Below are 13,512 nucleotides of genomic sequence, written 5' to 3'. Positions count from 1 at the left end.
AGGGGAGAAACAGAGGGCAAGAGAAAATCGCACGGACTTTTGAAAGAGGGGTACGGAGTAGCTTGTGAAGCTCGCGCGAGAACGAGGGAGCGATGGAAAGATGACAGGCGAATATAGAGGGGAGGAAGAGGACAGCGCGAGAGGCCACAAAGTATGAACACAAAGAGAACGAGAAAAGAAAGGAGGGGAAGGGAGAAAAAGAGAGAGAGAGAGATGACAATGAGTAGAGCGAAAGCGCGAAGGAAGAGAATCACGCGCGCGGTAATGGTTATAGGAAGAAGCGGCATCGCCGCACGGCTACTTGGCTCTCCAGGGCCAGGATATTTCAATACCGACGGTGGTCGGCGGCCACCGACGTGGGGCCGCGCACGGGGAAGGAGGACGACGCGGCCACGTGTGTGCGTGTATATGAGCTCGCGCGCGCACGCGCTCTTACATAGACGCACGCATACACGTAAACGCGGAACTCTGTATATCAACGTCCCCGCAAGCCGTCCGCCCGCGTCCCTCGTCTATGTGCCCGCCCTTCGCATCGTACGACTTTACACGGTCGTTCGGCGACGAGAAGAGAGAGCTACGGTAGCGCGCTCCGCTATTCGGGTTTTCTGCGCTAGGGTGAAGAGAGCGCGAAGGAAGGGAAACACATTTTCTTTCTCTCTTTATCTCTCTCTTCTTCCGTCTCTTTCGGTACAAAGAGAAGAGGGGGAGACTCTCTCGTTGAGAAAAAGAGAGAGAGAGAGAGAGAGAGAAACACGAAGACTTTATACAGAACGCGAGTATTCGGGGGAGAGTGAAGAGGAAGGAGGGAGAGCCCGAGCGTGGCCGATGGTTCGCCGGTAATGCCCGCCTTCTCAAAGCGTCAAGGGGAACGCGACGTGGGCCGTGCCAGGCGCCGATTGGACATCCCGACGAACGTGGTTCGAGACCAACGGTGGCGCCCCGACGGCTCCGCCAATCGGGCATCCTCGTCGCAGGTTTTTTATCCCGCTATTTGCACCGAGGACGGAGAAGACGATTCCCCCCGTCGTCGCTTCGCAGCTTCTCGCTCGCACTCGCACGCTACACCCGCTCCGTCCTCCTCGCGCGCGCTCTCCCTGTGCGCTCGTCGGCGCAGGAGAGACACTCTCGTTTTGGGATCCGTTGAGGTAGCACGCGTTTTCACGAGACAGGGAGAGAAGTGTTCGTACTAGTGTGTGTGCGCGCTCTCGCGCATATATGTGTGTCCGGTATACGCGCTTCCCCATTTTTTTCCCGGCGTGTCCGCGACGACACTTGCCTTCGCTCGTTTTCAAGAGTAGTGTGCAGCCTCGCTGTCGCAGGTAGGATGTAGCGCCCGTTATGTATACATATATATTTCTGTGTGTGTGTGTGTGTGTGTGCGCGCGTGCGCGCGCGCGCCACGCGGCGCATATGTGTGCATACATACATATATGTATATATGTATATGTATGTATGTATGTACGAACCGCTGCTGCGCGCTTGGTGTGTGTGTGTGTGTATGCGATTCGAGTATAGTGTGTGACAGAACGTCGCAGGAGGATGCAACGTTGCCGGATGTCGTAGGCGCGAATACGCGTACAACTGGTACGGCGCGGTGAGGCCGCCCGAAGAGAGGAGTGGAGGCGCGCGCGTTTGCGCTCCGGCAGAAAGAGAGAGCGAGCGTCATCGTCGTCGTCGTCATCGTCGTCGATCGATTTCGACTCACGGAGTCGGAGGTCGGAAAATCGCGTTCGAGATTGCTAGCGTCGCTGTCGCCGCCGCGTACGGATTCGCGAGCGGATGGTATTCGTCGCGATGGTACATCAGTGACATTTGCGGTGCGGTGCTATCGACGAAACAGATTTGGCAACGTCGCATCATCGACTGCCTTCGTACACAAACGCATGCATACACGTACCTAGAAGGGAACTTGGGGTGGCTGGCTGGTTGGCTGGCTGGCTGGCTGGCTGGCTGGCAGGCAGGCGGCAGGCAGGCGGCAGGCTAGCGGGCAAGCAAACAGGGCAGGCAGGCAAACAAGCAGGACAGGCAGACAGCTTTCTTGTTCCGAGGACGGCGCTCCTAGTCGCGCCGTCTCTCTTTTCTACCTCCATTGCGCTTACTCTTCCTCTTCCCCTTGTCGCCCTATCCTCGTCTTCGGTCAATTCAATCGCGCTCTCCTGTTTTCTCCCTTCCTCTCTCCTATCTCTCTTTCTTTCTCTTTCATGCGGCTCACGCCGCACGTACCGTTGAGAGCCTCTCCCTTCCCCTGCCGCGCTCTTTCTCTGCCTCTCTACCCTCTCTCCTTCCCCTAACCTCGAGCGGCTTGGGCGAATCCACTAGGCTTGCGAGGGGTGTTCGGCAGACCTCGGCTCTAGTCGGCCTCGATCCGTAGAGTGCGTTAGACGCCGTGAGTCGATCGCTCTGGTTTACGAATATTCGCCATCCGGGGTCACCGTGCGTGCATCGCAAGGCCTACGAAAGTCGTCGCACGTTACCTGCGCATAACCGCGGCCCGCGACAGTCCGTATTGTGGCAGTTTTACGCCTTGAATTTCGGACGCACTCGACTAGCGTATATTCGTACGACGGCCATGTTTGGTGTTTACGACGTGAGGGGGAATCGCTGACGTCACGCGGCGAGCGGGCCGATCTCGCCCGAATCCGAACGACGCGGCGACTACGGACGACAGCAGCGACGGCAGCAGGCAGCAGCACCAACAATCACGAAAAGCGTGCGTGTGTGTGTGTGTGTGTGCACGTCGTGCCGTCATCACGCCGGTAGTTATCGAAACGCGCGTTCGCGTATGACGAATGAAAAACCGACTGCGCGATTGAGAAAAGACGCCGTGCGCGTCGGCGACGCGTTCGCGAACACCATCCGTTGGATTTTTTCTCGCTCTCTTTCTCTCTTTCTGTCTCTCTCTTTCTCTCTCTTTCTCTTGACGGAACGCGCCCGACTTCACTCACCGTGCTCGATGCAGCTACTGGCCTTTCAAAAAACATTCGCGCCTCGCCGTTTCATCCTTCGTCCCTTCTTCATTTTTATCTTCGTTTCTGACGCTGAAATAGCATACCTCCTCTAAAAATTTGCCTCTTCGAAACTGATGATCATTGGGCGATACTACTACGTTCTCGCGTAGACAACACGGACGCGTCGCGATCGCATACGAATCTGACAACGCACGATGATGCGCGACGCGAAGATGACACGATTGCCGACTCGAGATACGACCCTAGATACGATCGTACCACGTGGTTAATCGCGCACGTGTTTCGCGTCTCCACTCGCGGCGCATGCCGGTATCTGTACCTTGTGTTCGAAAGGTGCGGATCGTTCAGAACAGACCGATTATTCCGCGATATTATATACTGTCATCTCTCTCTCTCTCTTTCTTGACTTCCGTGGAACGTGTGTCTGTGCGCGTGATCGATCTACCGTGTCAGTGTGTACCGCTACGTATGGTGTTTCGTAGGATATCACGCGCGACACCACGCATCCATAGACTGATCAGAGGACATCTTCACGCTTGTCCGGAATATCAGGATTAAAGATCTACACGACAGCCATGGAACTAGGCGATAGAGTTTACGCCGCGGAACGTATCACGAAGAAGAGAGAAAAGCGGGTAAGTACTCGCAGGTTTCGAACTGTCGCTCCCAGATGGCGCCATCAGGCGGAATCTGTCTGCGCGCCTCTGTTACCACCTCTCTATCCTTCCTCCGTATATCTTCTTATCTTTCTCTCCTTCTCTCTCTGACAGCTCCTCGGCTGGCGCTTCCACGATATGAAGCGCGCTGCGTTTTCACGACGTCAGACTCATTAAGTACGCTAACGGGTACAAGTTCTCTTGCATACGCATTTATTGAATCCCGAGGAACACAAAGCTCTAACATCGATCGATGAATTCTGCTATCGGCAAGATTATCGATTTGCTCTCGTTACAGAACCGCGTACAAACGCGATTCTGTGCCTCTTATTTTGACACCGCTTACGTTGCGATATGCCGGCATTAATCACGGAGAAAAAATGATTAAATTATGTGTCTCTTGAAAAGAGAGGAGTAAAAAGTAAATTTTCTTGAAATCTATTCTCTTATTTGAAATGATATTTTTTGATTATTATGTTGCTATTTTCAGCGATAGGATATTTTACAATGTATAAAAATCGTAAACATAAATTTAAAAAATAGCAAAACTAACTTTTTCTAGAATATATATATATATATATATATATATATATATATATATGTATATATATGTATGTATATATGTATATATATTTATATAGAACGGCATATCTAATCACTGTCGGTCCTTCATATCACAGAACCCTGCGCAGTATATTTCCTTGATGCAGGAAAAAAATAGAAAAGAATAAAAAGAATACATAAATTTATTTATGTGCAAATGCATTTATAATAATGATAAACAGGAAGAAATACTTCTCATTACAAATACATACTTAAAAATAAATTACAATAAAACAAAGTAAGAGAAGAATGCAAGAATGCAAAATAAGAAACGTCAGTCATGTAATTTCAATGCTGTTTTTATCAAAAGCAATTTTTTATTATACATTTATTTTTCTAACTTTTATAGTAAAAAAATTGACATCAAATTCATATCGTTTGATTTTACTGTAACTTTTTTTAACTGATAAGAAAGGTAATTCAATTTAATTTCTTTTGAAACATTAATGAATAAATAAGTGTTTATTAATCAATCGGGGAAAAAGACTACATTCAGTTATCGCTGAAATGAGGAAACAGGAAGCTTTAGCAAACTTTTGCACTATGATTTTTCACCGCGACGGAAGGATCTATACACAACCATGCATGCACAGTTTTTTTTCAATCTCTTTGAAAAAAATGAAATAAAAAGAAATTTAAATTCACTTTTGTATAAATGCTAATAGGCTGCGATAATAATTATTAAAATATTAATATGACAAATTTGTTTTATGTTTATAGCGATTATATTTTATATATAAATACATTAATGCATTTATAGAATACGTGTGACGCGTTAATGACTATTGTTATCATCTTGATTCATGTACAGTTTACATACAAAGTAAATTTTTATAAATTATGCTACTAAAGAAAAAGTAATCTCAAACATTCTGACGCTGACTATATGCTTCTGGTTAACGGGAGTTCCCGGAGGCGGACAATGGTAAACTCGCTGACGGATAGGAGAAAGGCTCCGTATGGCGATCAGCTGGTAGCAACTGGTGGCGTGTTTCTCTACGCAACATGCTATATAATTCCGAAACAATTCGTAAACGTAATTTTCAAAATTCTTTCCGACCCATGGAAAATTTATATAAATTATATAAAAAGTCTCAAAACTCCATCGGATATTCTTTTAATAGCAGATTGTTTTACTAATTTAAAAATGTCAAATTTCTTAGCGAAAAAAGCGTACAGAATATGTTGTTGGAAAGATTTCAGTAGATTTTCAGGACACTTTATATGTTTCGGAACATTATTTAATTTTACTCGAAAAAAAAACACGAATTCATAATAATATATAATTAATTTAGTATAATTAATATAATTTCATATGTGAATTATGTCGTAAAAATAATTATAAAAATAATAATAACTTCTAATCGGAGGTGTATACAAGTTAATATAGTTTGTTTAATGAGAGCTTAGAGATATAAAAAATAATGCACGCAAAGTGATAAAATAGTAATGATGCTACAATATCAGGAAAGTTATAATATCAAAATGTCCTAAAATGTTTCGAAATTATACTACGTAATTTCACCGAAGTAAAGATACATTCGACTGTGTTAAGGACATTAACAGTTGCATAATTTCGAAATTAAAACGACTATCACCTTTTATTTAAAATTGACAAAGTCCTCTATTTTTATGAAAAATGCTACTCTCGTTTATTCGTACAATATTACGCGAAATTGTTTCATCGTCCAATTGTGTCAAAAAGAATAAACTTGTTAAATGAGTCGTATAAAGTTTTAACAGAGCATTCACTCTCGCGAATCGACGATACGATTGTTGATACTAGTATCGACATGTAACAATATCGTCTCGCTAAAGGATGACAACCTGCTACGCGCTATCACATTGTCGATCACGTCGTCGATCGGGCTCGTGGATGCTTCATTCCTGCCGTTACGCGACGTCGTATCTCTCGCGTGTGTCATTGTTTTCCAACTGTCACGCGGCCTGCGCATTGCGATGGGCCGGCATGCCGTTTCTGTCGTTGGCCGTAGGCCAATGGGTGAGCCGCTATCCATGAACGTCGGCATAGCCACCGTGCTATCGACCGTGCGTCGTGAGATGGATTTGAAAATTCATTCATTCGATCTCTCTTTCTCGTGTTTCCATCTGTTTCAGAATTAAACATCAAGACAGCTATGTAAATTAAATGAGGGGATTTTTCTTTAGAAAGATATATTTTATTCGAAGAGTTTATTAAAATTAAATCTTGAATTTTTTGAGATTTATTTAAAGATTTACTTGGTATCTCACCAAGGAAAATTTATGTCCTGTGCACACAAGTTTAAAAGAAAAATTAATTTTCTTTGAAACTAATGCAAACTATCATCCACGTCTGACTCTTTTTAGCCCGCAAAATTTAGCCTTACTAATGTCTTAATTGTAATTTAAATAAATTGCAGAATTCAACGCGTCTAATCTGCTTTTAATTCTCGGAAAACTGTAGGGCAATTTTGATCAATGGCGAAATTTCTTCGATACGTATTTCAGAAAAAATGTTATATTGGATTTTTATATATTTTGTTTGAAACAAAGTTAGTTTTGTAATAAAAATAAATATCTATTCGAATTATATATACAACATATATATATGTAATATTCGTTTCGATTATCACATGAGTTTATAAAATTGTTTAATTATATATAAATCATGAGTGATCCAGTATTCGTTGGCGGAGAGTTAAGAATCACGCAAAAATTTCCAAAGAAAAAAACCAATTTAAATAAATATAAAAAAAGATTAATCAAGAAACATAATCTTAAAATTAAGATTAAGATTTTAAGATCGAGATTAATCAATATTACTTAACTCCAATCCGATTCTTTTATCATTTCGTTTTATAATCATAGTTCATATATCGTCCATACTCTTCTTTTGTACTTTTACCCTTCCAAGTTCTCAGGAGATCCACTGATCCTCGGAACATAAACAAACACATTCTATCTCTCTGTTTATTTCCGCGCGCAATCGACCCGGTTTTACAACGTAAAACTGTTACTACTGACTGACAGCAAATGGCGCCAACGGCTTTCACCAATCACCTGGTTTTATCTGCCCGGCGATCGTTGAAAAATCGTACGGGACGATCGATGTAACGGCGCGCCTCTCGCGTCGCAATTAATTATCGCGCCATGATAGCTATAATTACACATGCTGATAAGTAAATCGGCTTTCCCCAATTGGTAGATCTTATCAGTAAACGATCTGTTCGGATGTGCACACGGTGCAAACGAAGCGCGCAACACGTGGACGACATAACGATCCACTTCTGTTGTGATGTAGCTGATGTGCAGGATAATGATAGATTTAATTAGGAGTTGAAGTGATTAATGCGCGATTATACATTTTGCCGATGGCGGTTAATTGGAGGATAATTCAGAGATTGATGTCGGAATATCGTATGTAGCGATGCGATATTTTATCAAGAAATATGAGAAAGACTAGAAATACGTATCTCCCGCTTAAAATGTTCTGTTTCTTCTTCTTGCTCTTATAATGTAAAAAATGCGAAAGACTCATTTTTATTAAGCACATTAATGGTCATCTCCATTTATACTTTTTAAACTTTTACACAGAAATGTATTTGCATTTTTAGAAATATGTTTATCAATTTATCATCGAATATAGTATTGATAGATATTCATGCGACGATAATACGCTCTTTCACGTTTTTTGATGGAAAAACGTTTATCGTATTTATCTTCATTGTGTAATTGTATTATATTATACTTATATAATACTTATCGTGTTTTTCTTTTTTTATAGGGCAAAATTGAATACTTTGTCAAATGGAAAGGATGGAGTAAAAAGTGAGTATAAAATCTGTCAGAGATATTTGAGATATGCAAAGCCTGTGATTGGAATACGCAACTTTAGTATTTATTTTGGATTATGCAACTTTTCTTATTATTTTAGATATAACACATGGGAGCCGGAAGAAAATATTTTGGACGTCAGATTGATTGAATTGTATGAGGAAAGTCAGAAAGGCGGAGATGTATCCACCAGAAGACCAAGGCGAAGGGATACCAGATATAATGTAAGAACGAATGATATGTTATTACCGCGCATTTTATTTAATTCAATTCTGAATAAATTACAAAATTGATTTTAATAACCTTGTACTAAAGATAAAATTCAATCAACACTTAAATTAGTTTTACTATAATATTGTCAATTTTGCATATATTTTATATAAATCTTACTTTATTTGTCCTTACTTTTGTCACGTTCGCATGCGATTGAACATCATTCTTAAAGAAAACGATAAATAAAAATTTAAAGAAATTAAGGGCATGTATATTTGCAATTTTAAAAAAAGAAAAGAAATTTCTCATCAGAAATGCTTTTCAAACACGAAACTTTACGAAATGTTTATTTTTATAATTTGTCAAATCCGTCAAATTCGTAAAATGCTATAATCTCTTGATTATGAAATTAGATCAAAAGATCATTTTTTTTTATTGAATTATTTTAACAGTTTAATATCTCGATAAATTTTACGACATTCTTGTTAAGCAAGTAAATAGTTGCAAAATCTTTTCTCATTTTGTTGAAATAGTATGATCAAAGAATTAATAGAATCATAATATTGGATTAGTGATGTGTTTTTTTTGAATCTATAATCTATAATCGATATATAATCGATCTATAATCGATAATAACCAAGCTTTTATTGTTAGGAACAGGTACTAGCTAATCTGATAGTCGAGGAGGAACCCGGTGGAGATGAAAGAGTAGGCGAAGATAGTCAGGACGAATCGACAACAGGCAGCACTTCGGCGCCTCGTTTGAATCCAGTAGCTCCGGATGAAGACACACTTCCGAGTTCCTTGGACGGTCACGAATCTCCGACACCGCCAGAATTGGCATCGACATTCAGCGTCGATTCTGACAGTTCCAACAGTAGCGTGGATATACCCTTATTACCCAGGAAAGAATTGGGCACAAAGAGGAAGGCGGAAGTCCTCAGCAAAGAATCTGGCAAGATCGGCGTGACAATTACCACAAGTAATCCCAACACCGGTAGTGGTAGCCCGCCGCCAAGCAAAGTTCCTCGATTATTGCCTTTAAAGAACAATCCCACAACGCCGTCTTATCATGTAAGTTTTGAAATACAAAAATGTAATTTGTTAATAAATTATGACATTATGGGGTATTTTAATCTTTTCTTTTTCTTATATGGACAAAAATTTTCTTAAAAATATATAATTTAATCCGAGTTGTGGCTTACGTTGCATCGGGATATCAAAATTTCGATTAATATACATGAAACTCATTCAATTTATATATACAAAATTTCTGTAGCTTACAGAAGAATGAAAATATCCCATTGATGACCACACGGCGTTCACCAATGTTAAATTTTAAATGGATCTCAGTATTGCTTTTTTTTTTATAATATAAAAGTAGAATCCTTTTTCCGTTACAGAGTCACAAAGTCAACGGTAGAAGGCCTTCGTCCTCCAGCGTAAAGTCGACGCCAGAAGAGCCTCTTCCGGCGGTACCAACGACACCGGCACCGGCAGTACAGGATAAAAAGCGTCCTGAAGCTGATGTACCTCATGGCCCGCCGCCATCTCTTCCACGTGCACCTCCCGCACCACTATCTCCTCAGATAGATACACCCCTGGAACAATCTTCAACAAAGAAGAGGCATTTATCAGAACAGAAACAGGACAAATCGAATGGAGCAGTCACTGCTGACAAAGCGAACGGTCATAAATCACCAAGTCCCACAGATTCTTACACCAACAACAATAGGTTACCGACTGTCGTAAACGGACATCACAGTCATAATAATAACATTAATAATAACAACAACAATAACACTTCAAGTGTCAAACAGACCGAAATTCCAAAGTCGGAAATCTACGCTCCGCTCACAAGCCCCAGCACGGATTATTGGCATGCCAGGAATCCAGTGGCCGATCAAGTGTTTATCACGGACGTTACTGTTAATCTGAAAACCGTTACCATCAGGGAGTGCAAGACTGAAAAGGGTTTCTTTCGGGAGAGAGATCCCAAAGAAACTCTTTGAACCCTCGAAAACGCGATATCTATCAATAATGCTGCATCGGGGATATCTGCTCCGAATTATATTGAATTATTGTAAATAAATATAAATTATTTTCACACACGGATGTTAAGACTAGGATGTAATTATAGTATCAAGCAAAATTAAACTTTTTTAATGATGAGATGACGATGATATATCATAGTATAGCAAAAAAGAAAAAAAAATTATAGTCGGGCTCGTGCGCTTCACGCAGAAATCTTTACAATCCGTATGCAAAAAAATCTCAAAAAACTCGAATAAACAGTGAAACTAGATTGATCAGTAGTAGAGAATTGTTTTCTGTCAAATTGAAAATTAAAACAGTTACATTTGTGAACATACTTTACTCAGACTTGCGAATCTGTGTAAATTTATTGTAAATATTGTAATGATAACGTATGATGATATTGTATAAGGAATCGAAAATGTGCATCATACCTATTATTACAAACCGCATTTGTATATTTGAAAACGCTTGGTAGATTTTAACCACATACATGCTGAAGATCTAGATAATATTAAAGGATGCTACGTCTTCTAGTTGTTTTCATTTTTTGATTCTCTTAGAACTTTGCTAAAAGAGAGAACGCTATAAATAAAACTATTATAATAAAACTTTTGTTTTTACTACGGGATACATATATGTATTTATATATGAGATAGAAAAAGTATTTTTCTAATTCATTTTTAGAATATCAAAACTATTTCGCGGAAAAGCGATTCCAAGGGGAGACGTTCGAGTTATATTATTTAAAAAAAAAAGTTTTGAGCTCTTATACATCCCATTTATCTCTTTATGTATCCTATTTTTTGCTATGCGTTAGGAAATGGTATCGTGAAAGAAAGATATAAATTAGATTTTAAATGTACATATGTGATGTATGTGAAAGTATAAGTGTTTCACTAAGAATTTCGAATGGTTGCGAAATAATATTTAATTTAAAGAAAGAATTGCATCACGGTATTTCATAATCATGCTCTTGGTCTCGATACGTTGAACTAATCTATTTTTTAGTAAAACTATTTTATTTGTACATTTTGATCGTCAAACACTATGAAAAGGATATCCTATATGCATTTCACTAATCGGTGATACAGTCGATAAATTACATTAATTACAACTTTGTCGAAAATTAACAAAAAGAGTTTCGGCGAATCTTTCTCGTTAATACTATCTACAGTACGCTATTCTTTTTTTATTATGCAGCAGAGTTGTAAGGCGCTGCTTTATGATCACCTAAAAGGTGAGAAAGATTTTATTTCCGAATTTATGAGGAGACGGAAGACGTTAGCGTCACTTAAAAAGTTATGATCAAAATGACGTGCGATAATGTGATGTTTTGATGCGATGCGAGATAGCTTTAAATCTTTTTTCTTTCCTCGAAACGGATTGAAAAAAATGACCGTCTTGCTTAGAATACAGTATCACGTTTTTTCCCTATTTATTCCTCTTATTCTTATTTTCATGATTTTTTCTTATCATTAAGAATAGATTTTTTCTCAAGATATTTGATCGCATTCGAATTCTTCTTTCTCCTCTACATCGAGGCGCTATTTGAATGTACAAAAGTCACATAAGGAAGACTGAAGAATTCAATTATACTGATCAATTATACTGAATTTGATTCAAGCGAATTTGAGAATTATGCCTGAGGAATAATGAAAGGAAATATAAGAATACAAGTGAGCTAATAATTCATTTTTATAATAATTTGTATATTTTTTTCAATATCGATATAGTTGAAAAACATCCTGAACATTTCCCAAAAAAGCTTTCTATCGCGTAGACATCATCGGTAAAGCGCGATGTGATAGCATGATGCGGAGAAGAACAGTGCGATAGATTCTTTTACGTTAAGTTAAACATATATTTCTATATAATATTAAATATATATTAAATATACGAAAATAATAATTTAATATATATTTAATACACATACATGCAGCCACACACTTATATTACACACACATAAATACACTCTAATTAAATTTATGTATACGTTGCTTATTTATTATAACTAACACGAAGATTTTTAGGTTTTTACATTCTTATATATAATATAGTTGTAATTAGACTGTGTATGTGCAACGGTGTCCCCGGCACACATGAAAGTGAGTTCGACATTCAGTATGTCTCTTGTGTTAACACGATTACCGCGATATAGATAAAACTCATGTCAATAAAATTGTATAAAGATCCGATACGATTTTATAGAAATTTTTAAAAAAATTTGACGACTTCTTGGAAAACATGTAAACAACAAAAAAATTTGTTTTTCTTTTTTTTTAACGGGGCCATTTGCGTAAGATTAGATTGACAAATTCGTTGCAATTATCAATGCAAGAGAATAAATTATACATTGAAATTGTTGTACCACTGTATATTGAGAGTGTTTCTTGTAAAAATTGTAAATATTTGGACGAAAACTGTACGTGTCTTCGCTATGGCGAGCGAAGTACATGAGGATGGCTTATATAAATCTTTGAATTATCAATTGTACATAGAGATAAAGAGAGAAATCCCTTCTCTCCCTCCCTTCCCCTCTAGTTGTAACATAAGATTGCAACTATAGATCTCTATAGAGAGAAAAATCCTTTTCTTAGCTTTAGAAGTTCAAGATAGACTGTGCGCGTACCTTCGATATTGTGTTTCTGTACTTATAAATATTCCGACTACAATATTATACGATAAACATGAAATGATAAAGCAGCGGTTACGCAGGCATATACGATACGTGAACCCCGGTAGATCGAAATTCAACGGTAATTTTAGTTCTGTCTGGTACAGATTCCTTATATTTCAATAAAATCTCTACTTGAAGTCACGTTGTTTTTACATTCACTTAACTTTTCCTTAGGAAATAAGATGTAGATAAGCATCATGTAGTTGTTAACATGAATTTTATTAAATCCTTTTGAAAAAAATTGTTGCTATCAAATGAATGTTCATGAAACAGGATGAAGTGAAAAATTTGTTTTTTTCTCCCCGTTTGATCTTTCACTTCAGCCGATTTGTTTACAATATGTTTGTCATATCGTTTACAAGTGTTCAAAAAATTCATACATTGATATTGATTAAGATTTTTTAGAAGATATTTACATATTAAGGCTTTTTCTTTTCAATTATCTTAAATTATATCAGAAATAAAAAAAAATAATTTTAATTTTTTTCTTGCATATGTTTATAAATATAATAAATTTAATATAATATTTTATAAATTTTTT

General features: G+C 38.6%; 1 protein-coding gene across 3 annotated transcripts; it reads left to right on the top strand.

The window, feature by feature from the left end:
• Positions 1-1,137: 1,137 nt before the first annotated feature.
• On the top strand, positions 1,138-10,902 carry LOC126858867 (polycomb group protein Pc). 3 transcript variants are annotated; one of them, XM_050609520.1, is made up of 6 exons: positions 1,138-1,319; positions 3,452-3,604; positions 7,995-8,038; positions 8,145-8,268; positions 8,918-9,331; positions 9,661-10,902. In XM_050609520.1, the coding sequence occupies exons 2-6, from the start codon at positions 3,545-3,547 to the stop codon at positions 10,267-10,269; spliced, it is 1,251 nt and encodes a 416-aa protein (XP_050465477.1). In that variant the 5' UTR covers positions 1,138-1,319; positions 3,452-3,544; the 3' UTR covers positions 10,270-10,902. The 3 variants fall into 3 exon arrangements, with proteins under 3 accessions (XP_050465477.1, XP_050465461.1, XP_050465471.1); XM_050609504.1 differs by having other exon boundaries at positions 1,140-1,319; positions 8,912-9,331; XM_050609514.1 differs by lacking the exon at positions 1,138-1,319 and having other exon boundaries at positions 2,367-3,604; positions 8,912-9,331.
• The last annotated feature ends 2,610 nt before the right edge of the window (positions 10,903-13,512 follow it).

The sequence above is a fragment of the Cataglyphis hispanica genome, chromosome 1, assembly GCF_021464435.1.
Source record: "Cataglyphis hispanica isolate Lineage 1 chromosome 1, ULB_Chis1_1.0, whole genome shotgun sequence".
In the NCBI taxonomy this organism is placed as follows: Eukaryota; Metazoa; Arthropoda; class Insecta; order Hymenoptera; family Formicidae; genus Cataglyphis; species Cataglyphis hispanica.
Note: the sequence above shows the minus strand (reverse complement) of the source record. Positions and strands in the feature narration are given on the sequence as shown.

What these genes read in the sequence shown, in the direction of transcription:
- LOC126858867 (XM_050609504.1), top strand. Translation starts at nt 3,545, where the DNA reads ATGGAACTAGGCGATAGAGTTTACGCCGCGGAACGTATCACGAAGAAG. An exon ending in TGGAAAGGATGGAGTAAAAA is followed by an intron (nt 8,039 to 8,144) that starts GTGAGTATAAAA and finishes TTATTATTTTAG; the next exon opens with ATATAACACATGGGAGCCGG. An exon ending in GAAGGGATACCAGATATAAT is followed by an intron (nt 8,269 to 8,911) that starts GTAAGAACGAAT and finishes TTTTATTGTTAG; the next exon opens with GAACAGGTACTAGCTAATCT.